Genomic DNA, 14,657 nt, shown 5'->3' on the forward strand with positions numbered 1-14,657 from the left:
AAAAGCTTAAGCGGTGGGCTTGAAATACGTTCCATCGAAAGTAAGTCGTTGCAAACATCGTTCGAATGTTGCCAAAAATCGGTTCAGATTAAACTGTCCGAAGAAGAGTTACTTGAAAAGCTCAATTTCAGCGAGACGAAGGAGGAAAAGGCTGAAGAAGACGGTTTCGTCGAGACTCTCAGTGAAGAGGAAGAAGAAGAAAAGACGGAAGAAGAGTTAGAAATAAAGAATGTAGAGAAAAAGTTGACTCTAGTGTTCCAAAAACTGGACTGTGTCAATATTGAGTCTGATTATTCAATCGCCAAGGGGGAGAGTATCGAGGAACTTGATGCTTTAGAAGTGTCTCGCGTTAAAACGCCAAAAAAGAAGACCAAATTTTGTCTGAATTTCTTGTCCTGCCTTAATTGCGTGTCTGACGATAAATAAATTTCTGTCACAAACGTACAAAACTCTTTATTCACAGTAAAAACCATAAAAATAAGACTAAAACTAGATAAATATCACTTAAACGTAGACGTTCCACGGTTTGAAACTTCCGGGTTCGGGATCCTTGAACTGGAACACAGTTGATATTTTTTGACCAATCAAATTAAAATCGTTACCTTTGAAGTAATGTTGTCCTGACAGGCCATACGTATCCTTGCAGCAGTGGCAGGTGAGTCTAACCTGAATTTGGTTGGTTCGTAACCATTTTCCCTCCTTGCGGCCTTTATGGCGTCTTTAATAGCGTACAGGACTGAACTGCCCAAAAATAGGGGAGGTTCACCAACGGCCTAAAACCCACTTTTGCACTATTTTTCTTTAAAAATTTTTGCTCAAACAAACCTTTGATGAGAAAACAGCCCTGGGGTTCGACACGCCCTTCAATAGAGAGACGTTAAACTCGCCCGGAATGTCCCCAAAACCAGGCAACTTATAAGTACCAGGCCCCCGTGTGTAGTTAGTTCCCGTGGGCGAATAGACTAGTTCCTCAAGCACGAACAGGCCGTACCCTTGCATGAAAGCCCCCTCGATTTGTCCAATATCAATGGCCGGGTTGAGACTCTCACCTGATTTGCATTTTTGAGTTTGGTTCAAGTCCAAAATTGTGTAACTTACCCAAATCCATGACAATGTCAATTCTTCGGACTTCGTGGTCCCCGGTCAGAGTGTCAATCTCGACCTCACAACACGCCACCCCGTACGTGAAATAATTGAACATGTTGCCTTCCCCCGTCTCCCAATTGTAGCCAATATCTGGGGTTTTGTAAAAACCGGTCGCACTTAAACTAACCCGGGAGAAGTAAGCCTTGCGGACCCACTGCTCCCAAGTTCCCTTGGGATTGGCTTCCTTGAACGGTCTTAGTCTCTCCTTGATCACTTTGCACGCTTCCATGACGGCCATCCCGTTGAGGTCTGAGCCGGAGCTGGCGGCTGTGGGCGAGGTGTTGGGCACTTTGTCAGTGGCGGTCTCAACAGTGTGGATTTTGTCGACCGGGATTTCGAGCATCCGACTCGCCACTTGTATCATTTTCGTGTACAACCCCTGGCCCATCTCGATACCTCCATGGGAGAGAAGCACCGACCCGTCGGCGTACACTATGAGCAAACAACCCGCCTGGTTCAGGTGCGGCGCCGTGAAGGCGATCCCATATTTTGTGGGAATCACGCTCAAGCCGCGCTTCTTGTACCGATTTTCCCGGTTAAACCGCTCGACTTCCTTGCGCTTTTCGTGGTAGTTTGACGACTGGATGCACTCGTGCCAGCACTTATCCAGCGTGCAGTTCACCAGTTTTTGGTTGTAGTGCGTGAAATCGCCTTCTTTGTACAAATTGAGCTCACTGAGCGTCACCGGGTCCTTTTGGAGGTAGTCGGCCACGTCCTGGAGGATGCACTCGGCGGCGTACATGCCTTGGGGGCCTCCAAAGCCCCGGAAGGCGGTGTTTGAGGGCAGGTTGGTCTTGCACATGAAGCCCTCCACCCGGACGACCGGGATTTTGTACGAGTTCTCAAAGTGTGTCATTGCACGTTCTAATACCTGAAACTCGGGGTCTAAAACCGCCCAAAATTTCGAAAAACAAACTTACTGAAGGCGATAAGTCGGTTGAGTATCCGCAGTTGTTGTAGAGTTTAATGTCGGCGCCGAGGATTTTGCCGTTGTCGTCAAACGCTACTTTGTACTTCATCAAGAAGGGGTGGCGACCCCCTGTCATGACGATGTCCTCGTCGCGGTCTAGCATGCACCGGATCGGGCGGTTTAATTTAACAGCGGCTATAGCGACAGGGATTGCCACCATCATGGCCTTGGACTCCTTGCCGCCGAAACCGCCCCCAAGGCGCTTCACTTTGGCGGCGATTTTGTTCTGCTGAATGCCCAGGACCTCAGCCAACATGGCCTAAAAAGCGATTGTTTTTACTGTATCTCGAAAAGTAACTCTAACTTTAAATTTAAAAAAAATATCGAAATTCTATTATTTCTAGTGTCATCCTAAAACAAATGTTTTGTGCAACAAATTTATACGTAAAAAAAAATTTAATATTAATTATCACTAGTTGCCTCTGCTTTTTTTCAGCTCTAGTGATTATAACATAGGTAACTCAATTTGGTATTTATTTATAAGCAGTACATAACTTTTAATAATTTACTTCTCAATTATCTTATTTTTTTCTTTTCTTGAGTGAAATCATTAAAAGCTGATTTCAAAAGTACCAACAGATTTTTTCTATCACCTCTAGTTTTTAAGCTAAGTTTTTACAGCTAACTCATGTTAGTATTTATTTAGAAATACCCGTAGGTGTACACAGCTTTTAGTCATTTACTTATTTTATTCCTACTGATTTTTTGCTGTTGAGTAATTGTTGGATGCTGATTTCAAAACTGCCAACAGATTTTTTTCTACCAGCATTAAGTAACTCATGTTAGCTGTTAGCCTGCGAGCTCTTAAATAGAAACTTGAGCTAATGACCAAATTTTGACGTCAAATTAAAAATCTACGCTCTAATAGTATGCAGGATGTTAAAAAAGAATGTAAAATATTTAAGGAAGTAATAGTATAAGCCAAAATAAACAAAAAAGTCTTAATAATTTTGGAATAATAGAGTATTATTTTTTTAAATATTTTAAACAAGAGCGGATCCATAATATAAAAGCCTAAAGAACAAATGTTTTTTTAGATAATCACATTAGAAGTCTTTTCAATAATGCACATTTATTAATAAATATATTATTTATTTCAAATGGTTTTTGACCATTTTTTGTTTAGCTTCAGCATAGGGAAAGGTATTTGGTGTTTTTAAGGCAATTATTCAAAAAATACAATTATAACGTATCGTAATGTTCTTAAACCGCTCATAAAAAACTAGTGACAGCTTGAGAAAATTAAATTAAAATCGAAAAGTTGCCGACAAATTGTATTTTTTTTTAGTGATAATCCACAAAACACCAAATAAGTACCTTTCCTTCTTTTGAAAATAAATTATGATGATCACTTATTAAAATACTAGCTATAGAAAGATTCTCGAAAATTAAAACAAGGACGTGATGTTGCTTAAGAAGTTCTTTTTTCGTCCAGAAATTTTTATTTTTATTAACATTGCCTGTTGTATTTTATGTTTTAGTTTCTTTAATTATTAAAAAGAGTGTATTGTTTTTATCAATGATAACAATTATTTCAAAAACTTAGCAAAATCTACTAAAAAAAAACATTATGATTAATAACTATGAACAAAAATTTGCGTTGCAACATTTTTTGTATAAAAAGTTTTTTTTGGCTTAAATTTTGTACAAATTTATTTAAATACTTTAACATTCCGACAGTAAAAGTTTCATTCAATAACTTCATCTACTCGTATCTAAAAATTTTTGGAAGCCCCCCCCCTCAATTATTTTCTGGATCCCTGCATTTAAACACCCTGTAGCACTGTTTACAATAAACCGGTATCGGTATTTTAGTCCATACTATTACCTGTCCTTAATATTTTACATTCTTTTTTTTAACAAGCGGTATAGTAGAATCAATTCCAACTACATTTGAACTTTTTAGTTTTTGATTAGTCAAAAAGTCAGCGACATTTTTAAATGCAAACCCATATTTTTTAGTTTATTCGAAAGATTTTTTAATTGTTGAATTGGCAATAACGTAAATTTAAAAACTCACTTAAATTTAAACAACCCAAGTATAAATGTTTTCCTACAATTCGTTTTGAAAAATTAGATAACAAATGAAGTAAACAGTAAAATAAATCATTAAAAACAAAGTTAGCAGGTCTGATTTTCCTACAATTCCACATTAAAGTAAGCATTTTTCGCAACTTTTATGAGCTGCTGCATCTTAAATAAAAAGCAATGATTTTTTTATATTATTTTTTTAGCGGTCAATAAGGCAACTATCTAGTATCCACTCCCAATAGCTTATCCCCGACTTCTGACACACCCGATATATTAGTGCAAGAGGCATATATTTGTCGAGAGGATTGTTGTTATATAAATGAAGAATTAACTTTTTTCTTGTTGAATTAATTTTTTTTGTTAAAAAATTAGGACTTCTTTTAAAAAAATACAATAGGAGATAAACTTTAAATCTTAAATACTTACTGCGACTTCGGTCGGATTCTGCGTCGAGGAATAAATCTCCATTTCGCAGTCCTCCTTCTTGGGCACAGCGAGCACACACTGCGTCTCAAGATAGAAATGTTCCTGTCCTCCCATCTGGCACTCACTCTCCAGAACATGGGGCGCCTCCCTCAAAACCTTCTCAATATCGCCCTTAACAATGAGCTTATGCCGCCCATTTCCATGATACGAATTATACTTAATAGCGTCCGGAATCGTGACAATAACTGGCTCAATATCCTCATACACCACCTTAACCTTCCTGGCAGCACTTTGCGCTGTACTCTGATCGACTGCCACAACCCCGCCAATGATCTGGCCCTGACTTGTCACCTTCTCGTTATAGAACACTCTCTCATCGTGCACTATAGACCCCATAGTGTTGTGCTTCTTATCAATGTCTTTAGCCGAGACGAAATAGTGCACCCCTTCCATTTCCAGCGCTTCCGACGGGTCAATCGAGAGGATTTTGGCGTGGGCTTTGGTGCTAGTGACGAAGGCTAGGTAGAGTTCGTTCTCGAAGTAGGGAATATCGTCCAGGTAGATGGCTTCACCTGTGGCTTGTTTGTAGGCCGACATGTGGACGATGGGTCGCTGGAGGGCGTCAGTTTTTTGCTGCGTGTGCGGTACTACTGTGAAGTACTGCGAGCTTTTGTACTCCTTCTCGTGGAAGCCTTCGATTCCGCTCAAGTCGCGCTGGTCGACTGTGACATGCGGGACGTATTTTTGCAACTCGAGGGAAATCGCCAGAAAGGCTTTGAAGAACAGGCTGAGGGTTAGGGACCTCCGGTACTGGATCATGCCGCCTGGGGCGCCGGGGTCCAACGGCAGGTCTTCCTGGAGGTAGTCGAAGGCCCGTTCTAGGGTCTGCCGGTTCCAGGGGAGTCCCTTCAGATTAGTGCGGGTTTTGAGCGCTGTGACCGTTTTAAAAGACACCCCACCGAAGGCGATGTTGATATCGGAGATAATATCAGTCTGGGGCTCGAAAGTCACGTTCACGGCGGCGTTTACGATGGCAATGTCGTCCTCACGCCGCCTGGCTTGCTTGTAGGCGTAGCAGTACCTGTCCCTGTGCGTGTAAGGGATGTGAATGGCCAGGAGGATTTCGTCAGGTAAGACGATGGTTTTGCGATAACCGGTGAAAAAGTGCGAGTCCAGGCGAACTTTGCGCACGCCCCCGTCCGCGCTTTGCAGCTCCAGGACCACTTCGTTGGCCATCAGAATCGGGAGCATGTCCGAAATTGGACTCCCCGTCATTATGTTGCTCCCAAGCGCGCCCACACTTCGGATCTGTTTGCCAGCAAACCAGTTCAACATCTTCGTTATAGTCCTAAAAACCCTAGTCTTCTCCTCCGGGAGTCGCTTCATCTCGTCAAGCAAATAACCCTGGACGTCCATCAGCGTGACCGAAGCCCCGACTCGCACGCCCTCCTCCGTGTTCTCAATCCGCGACAGCTCGGGGATCAGCACAGGCTGGACAATCACCGGGTACACCATGTGCTTGAACTTGACTTCGACCCCGACTTCGGTGTTCCCGACGACGATTTTGGCGTTAGGGTGTTGCTTTCGCAACTGTAGGAGGTCGCACAGTTTGGTGGGGCGGTACCAAGTCACCGCCTTGCCCTTTATAACGAGATACTGCCGGTCATACTCGTCTGAAAGCTTGAGTTCCGGGGGGAAAATGGGCTCTTGGGTGCAATCATAAGGCGTGAATTCGCTCGTTTTGAACAGGACCTCCTCGTCGGGGTCCTTCTCGTCGGTGTCCTCCTGCTGCAACTTGCAGCACTTTGAGCCCATGGCGCAGCCGTTGGGCTTGGTGGTGCCGCCTCCGTTGACTTCCCCGGAACCGTTGTCCATTTCCCCGGAGGCGCTTTCCTTCTCGCAGCTGTCGTCGCTGTCGTAGCCGTTGTCGGAGCCGTTTTCGTTGCCGTAGCCGTTGTCGGAGCCGGTGTCAGAGCACTCGGAGACGCTCTCCTGGCGAGTGGGGTTGTCCTGGCAGCAGCCGTTTCCGCCGCCGCAGCCGGTGCCTTCGTTGAGTTTGCTGTTGGCTTGCATGAGTTCCCACTCTTCGGTGAAGGTTTTGTAGCCTTCGATGATGGGTCTGTAGCCGGTGCAGCGGCAGAGGTTGCCTTGGAACGCGATCTCCATGTCGTTCATTGTGGGTTTTGGGGAGTTTCTCAGGAGGGTGTACATGGACATTACGATTCCTGGGGTGCAAAACCCGCATTGTGAGCCGTGAGCTTTAGCTATGCGTTCTTGGACTGGGTGGAGTCTGGTTCTGGTTGAACCGATTCCTTCGACGGTTGTGACGGCTTGGCCGTGGACTGAGCATACAGGGGCCAGACAGGCATTGACTGGGAGATGACTGTCTTATGTAAGGATTTTCCGGTTCAAAAATTTTTGACGATTGAAATTGTTAAATGAAAAAGGATACATCACTTTTTTGTTGATCCTGTCGTATTTTGAGACCATCACGGTGCAAGCACCGCATCCTCCTTCCCCGCAACCTAGTTTGGTTCCACATAGTCTGACTAGGCATAATTAAGGAATAATAACAAAAAAAAAGGAATAATAACAAAAAAAAAGGTACATATTTGTGTTTACGACAAAGTTGAAATGATGTTATTGGATCAAAGAACCAGTTATATCTGGCTCACTGAAGAGATAAAGTGATTACGCAACTAGTATTTTGAAAAATTTCCAAAAAACGTGTTTATCTCTGCCGTGGTCAAAGTATAGCATATTAAACAATGTCAATATTTTTCTTTTCTTTTGGCAAAAATACAATTTTTATGGAGTTTATCAAGCTGTGGTGCGTCTGATAGTTCATACATTTTTAAGGTCACATGATCCCAAATAAAGAGCCGCGATTTGCTCTTCCATTTTATTATTCTGTATTCTACACAATGTATGCAAAATGGCGCATAAGCTGTTCAGTACGCTATAGCGTTTGTTCCAACAAATCCTAGAAAAATTCCTTCTCAATTATTCTTAACAGTATTAAGAAAGTGGAGATTTTTTCTCTTAATTTCTTAAGTTATTTAATCGGTGATAACCAAGGAAGAGACGAAGTTCCTTTACTCTTCCACGTCAACGAAATTAAAAATTATTTAGAAAAATCAACAACATTACATTTTAAAACTGTTTTTTTTATATCCAGAAAACTAAAAAATTGACCTAGCAACATATTAAAAAAAATCCAATTACAATTGTAATTACTTCACAGCAATTAAAGAGAAGTACTGCGAAAACACTCATGTACTAATAATGGTACCAAAGTGTGTTGTATTGATAAATTCGTTAAAATGACAATGGATTTTTTATTAAATTTTTTAGAGGTTTCCTGAAACAATTTGTATACACCCTGTATAATCAAGCGGGTTTTTAAATCAAATACTCGTATAATCGGATAGTTAATTATGTAACGAGAAGAAATGTTAGAATTATGTTTATTATCACATATCAAATAATTGCATTGCTTTGAGAGATTAAGGCGATAAATTATATAGATGTAATCATCTTAATCTTTTAAGCTTTGTTATGACAATGAATGAATGAATGGAAAAATCATTCAAGAGAGGAAGCTTTTGAGTCTCTTGACAAACAAAATATGTAGCTGCTGGATATTCGGACCAGCCTGTACCGCAAATCGGTGCAAAATTATTAATATACTGCGTAATAATCGAAACCGAGTTTATCAGTTGCTATATTTAGAGGTTAATGGGAATTTTTATAACACAGCTGATTAGGCTATTTTGAAATAAAACATGCAAGATATGGAAATTATTTTTGGGCAAGTTACCGCCCCATTTATCATCATCAAAGGATACGCTTATTTCGCAGATAATAGAGAAGCGTCCACTCAGGGTCGACCTGGTTGTCGATTATCTAAAAAACAACAAACTTCTCTAAATAAAAGATAATGTATGATAAAGTTTGAACAATATTGTTAAAACTAGATCTGACAACCGGAAAGGTCAAAGTACAATTTAATGAGGCAATCTCGTAAAATTCCATGAAAACATTTACATATTTTGCCATAGGCGCATGCAAGGGGGGGAATCCGGGACACTTGCCCCCACCCCCGCTCGCCACCCAGATGATTTTTTTGAGATTTTTGAACCCACAAAGACTGACAAAAATCGGGATAAATATTTTCTACAATTAATTTTATTCAGCCCCCGTTGTGAAATTCTCTGATTATATCCAATTGCCAAATTCTTGATTTCGCAAAAATGTTTTTAATTAAATTTTGGACCCGTCAGTGCAGCCTAAAAACTTCCATAGACCTGACCTGACCGAAATTCCGCGGACGGCACTGTCAGTTGCATTTTGGGATTTTTGGGCCACCCATAAATTTATTTGTGTCATCGTGATATTAGTTTAAAAGACGCATTATCTCCGAGTCATTGTAACTGATTATTTATAAAGTGGGTTCAATAAAATCTGAGAAAAAATGATAGTCATTGGTGGAATGCCCGGCCGTTACATAATTTTTAAAAAATTGATATGAATTCGTAGAATTGTAAGGGATGCTTGGGAGGTCCGAATGGTTAGTGTGTGTGAGGGCTTTTAGGGCGAGTGTGAAAGATGGGAAACATGTGTTAAAGATGAATGCCGAATGTCTGGATTTTTAGAAAATAAGTTAGTCTGTAACTGGCTTTTGTAGAGTAAAGTAAAATTAAAAGGTCCTGTTGAGAAGATCGTAGTTTATTTACCCTATAATCCTGACGTAATAAATTATAAACTATAACAATTTATCAGAAGTGGGATCGTGAAAAAAAAAATTATTCGTGGAGACTTAGTTTGGTTTTATTAGTGTTAGTTTGTTAGTGGTCAAAGAAATAAAGGAAAATGACGGACGATAAGAATAAAGAAAGCCCGAAGGAAATCATCCCTCAATCAGGACAGGAATTTTTGAACTTAGAGACAATTTTACAATTAGTGAAGGCAGCGGTGAGCGAAGCGTTACAGGCTCAGACAGGGACAGTGGCGGCGGCGGCGGCGGCGGCGGCGGCGGTTGACCAGGAGGTAGCAGGGTCGCCAGACATACAGGAGTTGTCCAGAGATAAGGAGGCGTCGGGGACGCTGGGGTCGTCTGGAAACGGGGTGGTGTCGGAGACAAGTGGCCTGCAGAACAGTCTTCCGTTGGGCCGGGTGGAGGCGCCTGGGGCGTCGAGAAACATGGGGTATTGCGTAATGCCCGATTTAACGCAAAGTTTACGCGTATTCAATGGAAAAGGAGGTGCATCAGACGCATTACAGTGGTTACAGGACATCAAAACCATGGCGGGACGTCAATTTTGGGGTGATGCAATTTTGTTGGAGGTGGCGCGTCAACACCTCGTAGATAGCGCGTTGTTGTGGTATCGATATCACCAGGATACCTTAACAACGTGGGCAGCGTTTGAGATGCGATTCCGCGAAAATTATACGGATCGAAGAACGCTCGCCGAAAGGTTTAGAGAGATGTCGGAGAGAAAACAAAGAACCAGTGAAAGCGCGGAAGATTATTTTTACGCAAAAATGGCGATGTGTCGCGATTTAAAATTGTCGTTCGCGGAAACGAAAGAAATGCTGCTCACGGGGTTGAAGTCCAGGGAAGTTGCGAGATCTCTGCTGACTGTTCGACACGACGATGAGTGGCAGCTTCTTCGTGATTTGAGGAACAATGAACGGTTGGATTTAATTTCGGTTCCAGAGAGGCGTATTTTGCCAGAGAAGAGAAAGTGTTTTCGCTGTGGAGCAGAGGGCCACATTTCTAAAAACTGTAACACTCCGAGAGTGGAAAATAACACCAAATGTTTTCCGTGTTTTAAGTGCGGGAAAATGGGACACTTCGCGCGCGAGTGCCAAGTACCGGGTCGCGATTCGCGAGAAAGACAAGTAGTAGGGCGAAACGAAAATTCGCAACGGGGTGCTACTGCAAACGAAGTGGCGGCGCAAGTAAAGACAATAAATGCTCAGTCGGACAATCTAAAGTATTTTAAGGACGTGAAAATTAACGGGGTGGAAGTTAGGGGTTACGTGGACATGGGAGCGGAAGTTTGTGTCATCCGGGATGATTATGTACCCAAATTAAAACTTATGTGTGACTGGGACAAGAAGAAGGACGTTACGGGCTACGGCGGTGCAGTTACAAGTGTTTTAGGAGCCGCACAGGTGGATGTAGAAATCGACGGCATCAACGCCCAGATCGAACTCCTGGTGGTGCCGAGGGAAACCCAGGAGATTCCAGTGATAATCGGGCATCCATACACCGAACAGCCGCACATCGAAATTGTAAAAACACCTCACGAACTTATAATAAGAAAATGTGAAGAGAACGGTGCGAATAATGCTCCAAGAACGGTTTTGTGGGCGAGTGAGGCGTCTGTAATTCGAAATAACTTCCTGGGGCACATCACAGTCAGGACACAGACACCAGAAAGTACCCTTTGTGTCGAAGGTGGACTACGCGAGTCGGGAGAGTGGGTACCACGATGTGTAATAAGCACAGACAGGAACGGTGACACGGTGTTACCCATTTTAAATATAAGTGGAAAGGACATAAAAATTGTTGAAAATCAAAGTGTTGCGCGAGGGGACGTGTGTCGAGAATATACACATCGGCGAGATGTTAACACGGAACCTATTGACGCGTGTGAAATCAACACTGATTTGGCCGGGAAAGACGCGGAAAAAGTGTTGGAACTTATAAATGATTATCGAGATTTAGTGGCCCGAAATGTTAAGCAAATTGGATGTACGAATCTAGTAGAAATGGACATTGAATTAACAGACGATAAACCAGTTGTCTATCGACCGTATCGTATGTCGTTTTCCGAAAAAGAACAAGTGCGAAATATAGTGCGCGAATTGAAAGAGGCCGATATAATTGAAGAAACTGATTCTCCATTTGCAAGTCCGGTAATTCTCGTAAAGAAAAAGTCCGGGGAAGTGAGGATGTGTGTCGATTATCGAGCGCTCAATAAGAAAACAGTGAAACAGCACTACCCCTTGCCGTTAATCGACGATCAGCTGGATCGACTTCGGGGCCAAATCTACTTTACCTCAGTGGATTTGTCCATGGGATACCACCAGGTACCAATGTCGAGGGACGCGCGAGGTAAGACGGCTTTCATTACCCCTGATGGGGTCTACTGTTTTAAGAGAATGAGTTTTGGGTTAGCGAATGCGCCCTCGCAGTTTCAAAGATTAATAAACATAGTTCTTGGGAATTTGCGATATGACACTGCGATGGCGTATTTGGACGATATTATTATTCCGTCCAAAACTGTAGAGGAAGGATTAGCTAAGTTAAAATTGTTATTTAATAGATTTAGATACGCGAACTTGACGTTAAACTTGCGAAAATGTTTTTTCTTTATGACAAAAATTGATTATTTGGGTTTTACAATTTCAAAAGAGGGTATTGAACCGGGAAGGGATAAACTTAGGGCAGTGGCTGAGTTTCCGGTACCTACAGACGTACACAAGGTCAGATCGTTTTTGGGGTTGGCTAGTTATTTCAGGCGTTTTGTCCGGAATTTTGCAATTATTGCCCGTCCTCTCAGTGACTTATTAAAAAAAGGAGGTAGTTTTAAATGGGGGGTAATACAGCAAAACGCGTTCGAGTCGTTAAAGAAAGCGTTAATGAACAAACCAATCCTTTGCGTTTTCGACACGGGCGCCTATACAGAACTTCATACAGACGCGAGTTCAACGGGGTTAGGTGCCGTGCTTCTGCAGAAACAGAATGACGGAACATTGCGACCGGTGTCATTTTACAGCCGAAAAACGACACCCGAGGAAGCGAAATACCACAGCTATGAACTAGAATGCTTAGCAATTGTAGCGGCACTAGAGAAATTTCGCGTTTATTTGTTAGGGATTCATTTTGTAATTCGTACTGATTGTAACAGTTTAAAATTGTTGGCAAATAAAAAAGATATGCATCCAAGAATAGGGCGTTGGTTTATTAGGTTGTCAGAGTTTGATTATACCGTTGAGTACCACCGGGGCGAAAACAATAAAGTAGCAGACGCCCTTAGCCGAAATGCGGTAGAGGCTGGTCGGGCCGTGCCAGTGGGTGGACTTCCAGATGTCATGGGGATAAAGATAAATACGGATTGGGTAGCGGCATTACAGCGTACCTGCAATGAAACTAAAAGCGTTTTACAGAAATTAGAAGAGGGCGATCAGGCAACGCACTCTAAATTTACGTTATGCAATGGTCGTGTTTATCGGGTAAAAGATGGAAAGTGGCGATTGTATGTACCTGTCGATTTAAGATTTGATATAATTAGTAACGCTCATAGAGAACTTATGCATTTGGGAATAGATAAAACGTTGGACAAAATAAAAGAGAGCTACTATTTTCCAAAAATGCGGGAAGAGGTAGGAAAATATATCAATCGATGCATTAACTGTTTGTATAGTAAGACACCGCGGGGGAGGCAACCGGGAATGCTGCACCCGTTAGACAAAGGCAGTACTCCGTTTCAGGTGGTGCATATCGACCATTTGGGCCCTTTTCCGTCAAGTAAAACAGGAAACAAATACGTATGCGCTATTATAGACGGCTTTAGTAAGTACACAGTATTAAAAGCGCTGCCGGATGTAGGAGCCGAGGGAACTCTTAGTTTTTTGAAAGAATTCGTTTCTAATTATGGAAAGCCCAATAAAATAATTAGCGACAGAGGTACAGCGTTCATTTCGAAGTTGTTCGAAAAATTTTGCGGTGATTGTGAAATCCAACACGTAAAAATTGCAACAGCAAGTCCTAGATCGAATGGACAAGTGGAGAAAGTAAACGACGTGATAATAACATGCTTAAGTACAAGTACGGATGACATAGAAGGTAGTGATTGGGACGAAAAATTAAGCGAAGTACAATGGGCTATTAATAATGCAACCCATTCGGTCACTAAAAGAACGCCTTTTAGTTTGGTCCGGACATACACGCGAGACGGGTTCACTAATAATCCGTTAGCAGCCGAAATACGCGATTTAAATACACGCTTAAATACGGAAGAAGAGCAAAATTTAGTTGCGGATCGGCTGAAAAGAAATGCGGATCGTATGTGCGCGAATTTTAATAAATCGCGGCGTCAGGCTAGGGTTTTCAAGCAAGGGGATTTGGTGTTGGTACGGGCTGAGGTACCGTCGACCGGCCAAAGTCGTAAATTGAGCCCTAAGTATCGAGGACCCTATGAGATTGTTAAATTTATAGGGAATGATAGATATTTAGTGCAAGATATAGAAGGCGAACAACAAAGTAGTCGCTTCTATAAAGGAATTATTTCTGTAGACAGATTAAAATTAGTTAGTAATTTAGAGGAGTAATAATTAAGATAAAGTAGGTTGTACAAGTGTTAAGGGTAATGTTAAATTTTTATCGGAATTTTATTATTAGAAAAATTTGGGGACATAAGTAGAGTGTTTAGTTTCGTTATTTTAAGTTATGGTAAGTGTCATTAGGGGAATGAGTGATTAGATGGTTGGGATGTGTTCTCGAGGACGAGAACATTGTCAGGAAAGGCCGAGTTGATATGAATTCGTAGAATTGTAAGGGATGCTTGGGAGGTCCGAATGGTTAGTGTGTGTGAGGGCTTTTAGGGCGAGTGTGAAAGATGGGAAACATGTGTTAAAGATGAATGCCGAATGTCTGGATTTTTAGAAAATAAGTTAGTCTGTAACTGGCTTTTGTAGAGTAAAGTAAAATTAAAAGGTCCTGTTGAGAAGATCGTAGTTTATTTACCCTATAATCCTGACGTAATAAATTATAAACTATAACAAAATAGTTAAAGGCCTTCTGTGGAATCTTTCAGTAGCCGGAGTGCTGGAAAAACTTACCTTTTTTCCGTTAACGAAAAACACTAAAACGTTGACACTGCTCTCTTGCGACATCGTCTCTGGTTCATAGCAAGTAGACACTGTTTTTTCAACTAATACTCACATTGATAACCACTTTATTTTTAAATGCAGAAATCAAGAAGCAATCACGTGACCACGTGATAACGAAGCAATTTATTTTCAGGATAAAGAAATGCGTAAATTTGCGAAACAAAAAAACGTCATATTA

At 41.7% G+C, this 14,657-nt stretch overlaps 1 protein-coding gene across 6 annotated transcripts; it reads right to left on the minus strand.

Annotated features, from left to right (window-relative positions):
• Window positions 1–438: 438 nt before the first annotated feature.
• On the minus strand, window positions 439–14,572 carry ry (rosy). Of its 6 annotated transcripts, none has more exons than XM_064355261.1 (10): window positions 14,429–14,531; window positions 12,577–12,726; window positions 8,422–8,479; window positions 7,026–7,122; window positions 4,574–6,956; window positions 2,067–2,375; window positions 1,099–2,017; window positions 826–1,049; window positions 603–773; window positions 439–555 (listed from the first exon to the last, which is right to left on the minus strand). In XM_064355261.1, exons 1-10 carry the CDS (start codon window positions 14,480–14,482, stop codon window positions 505–507), a joined length of 4,416 nt encoding a protein of 1,471 aa, XP_064211331.1. In that variant the 5' UTR covers window positions 14,483–14,531; the 3' UTR covers window positions 439–504. The 6 variants fall into 6 exon arrangements, with proteins under 6 accessions (XP_064211331.1, XP_064211332.1, XP_015838749.2 ...); XM_064355262.1 differs by having other exon boundaries at window positions 12,577–12,737; window positions 14,429–14,508; XM_015983263.2 differs by lacking the exon at window positions 12,577–12,726 and having other exon boundaries at window positions 14,429–14,572.
• Between the last annotated feature and the right edge of the window lie 85 nt (window positions 14,573–14,657).

This window comes from Tribolium castaneum, chromosome 2 (genome assembly GCF_031307605.1).
Source record: "Tribolium castaneum strain GA2 chromosome 2, icTriCast1.1, whole genome shotgun sequence".
NCBI lineage: Eukaryota > Metazoa > Arthropoda > Insecta > Coleoptera > Tenebrionidae > Tribolium > Tribolium castaneum.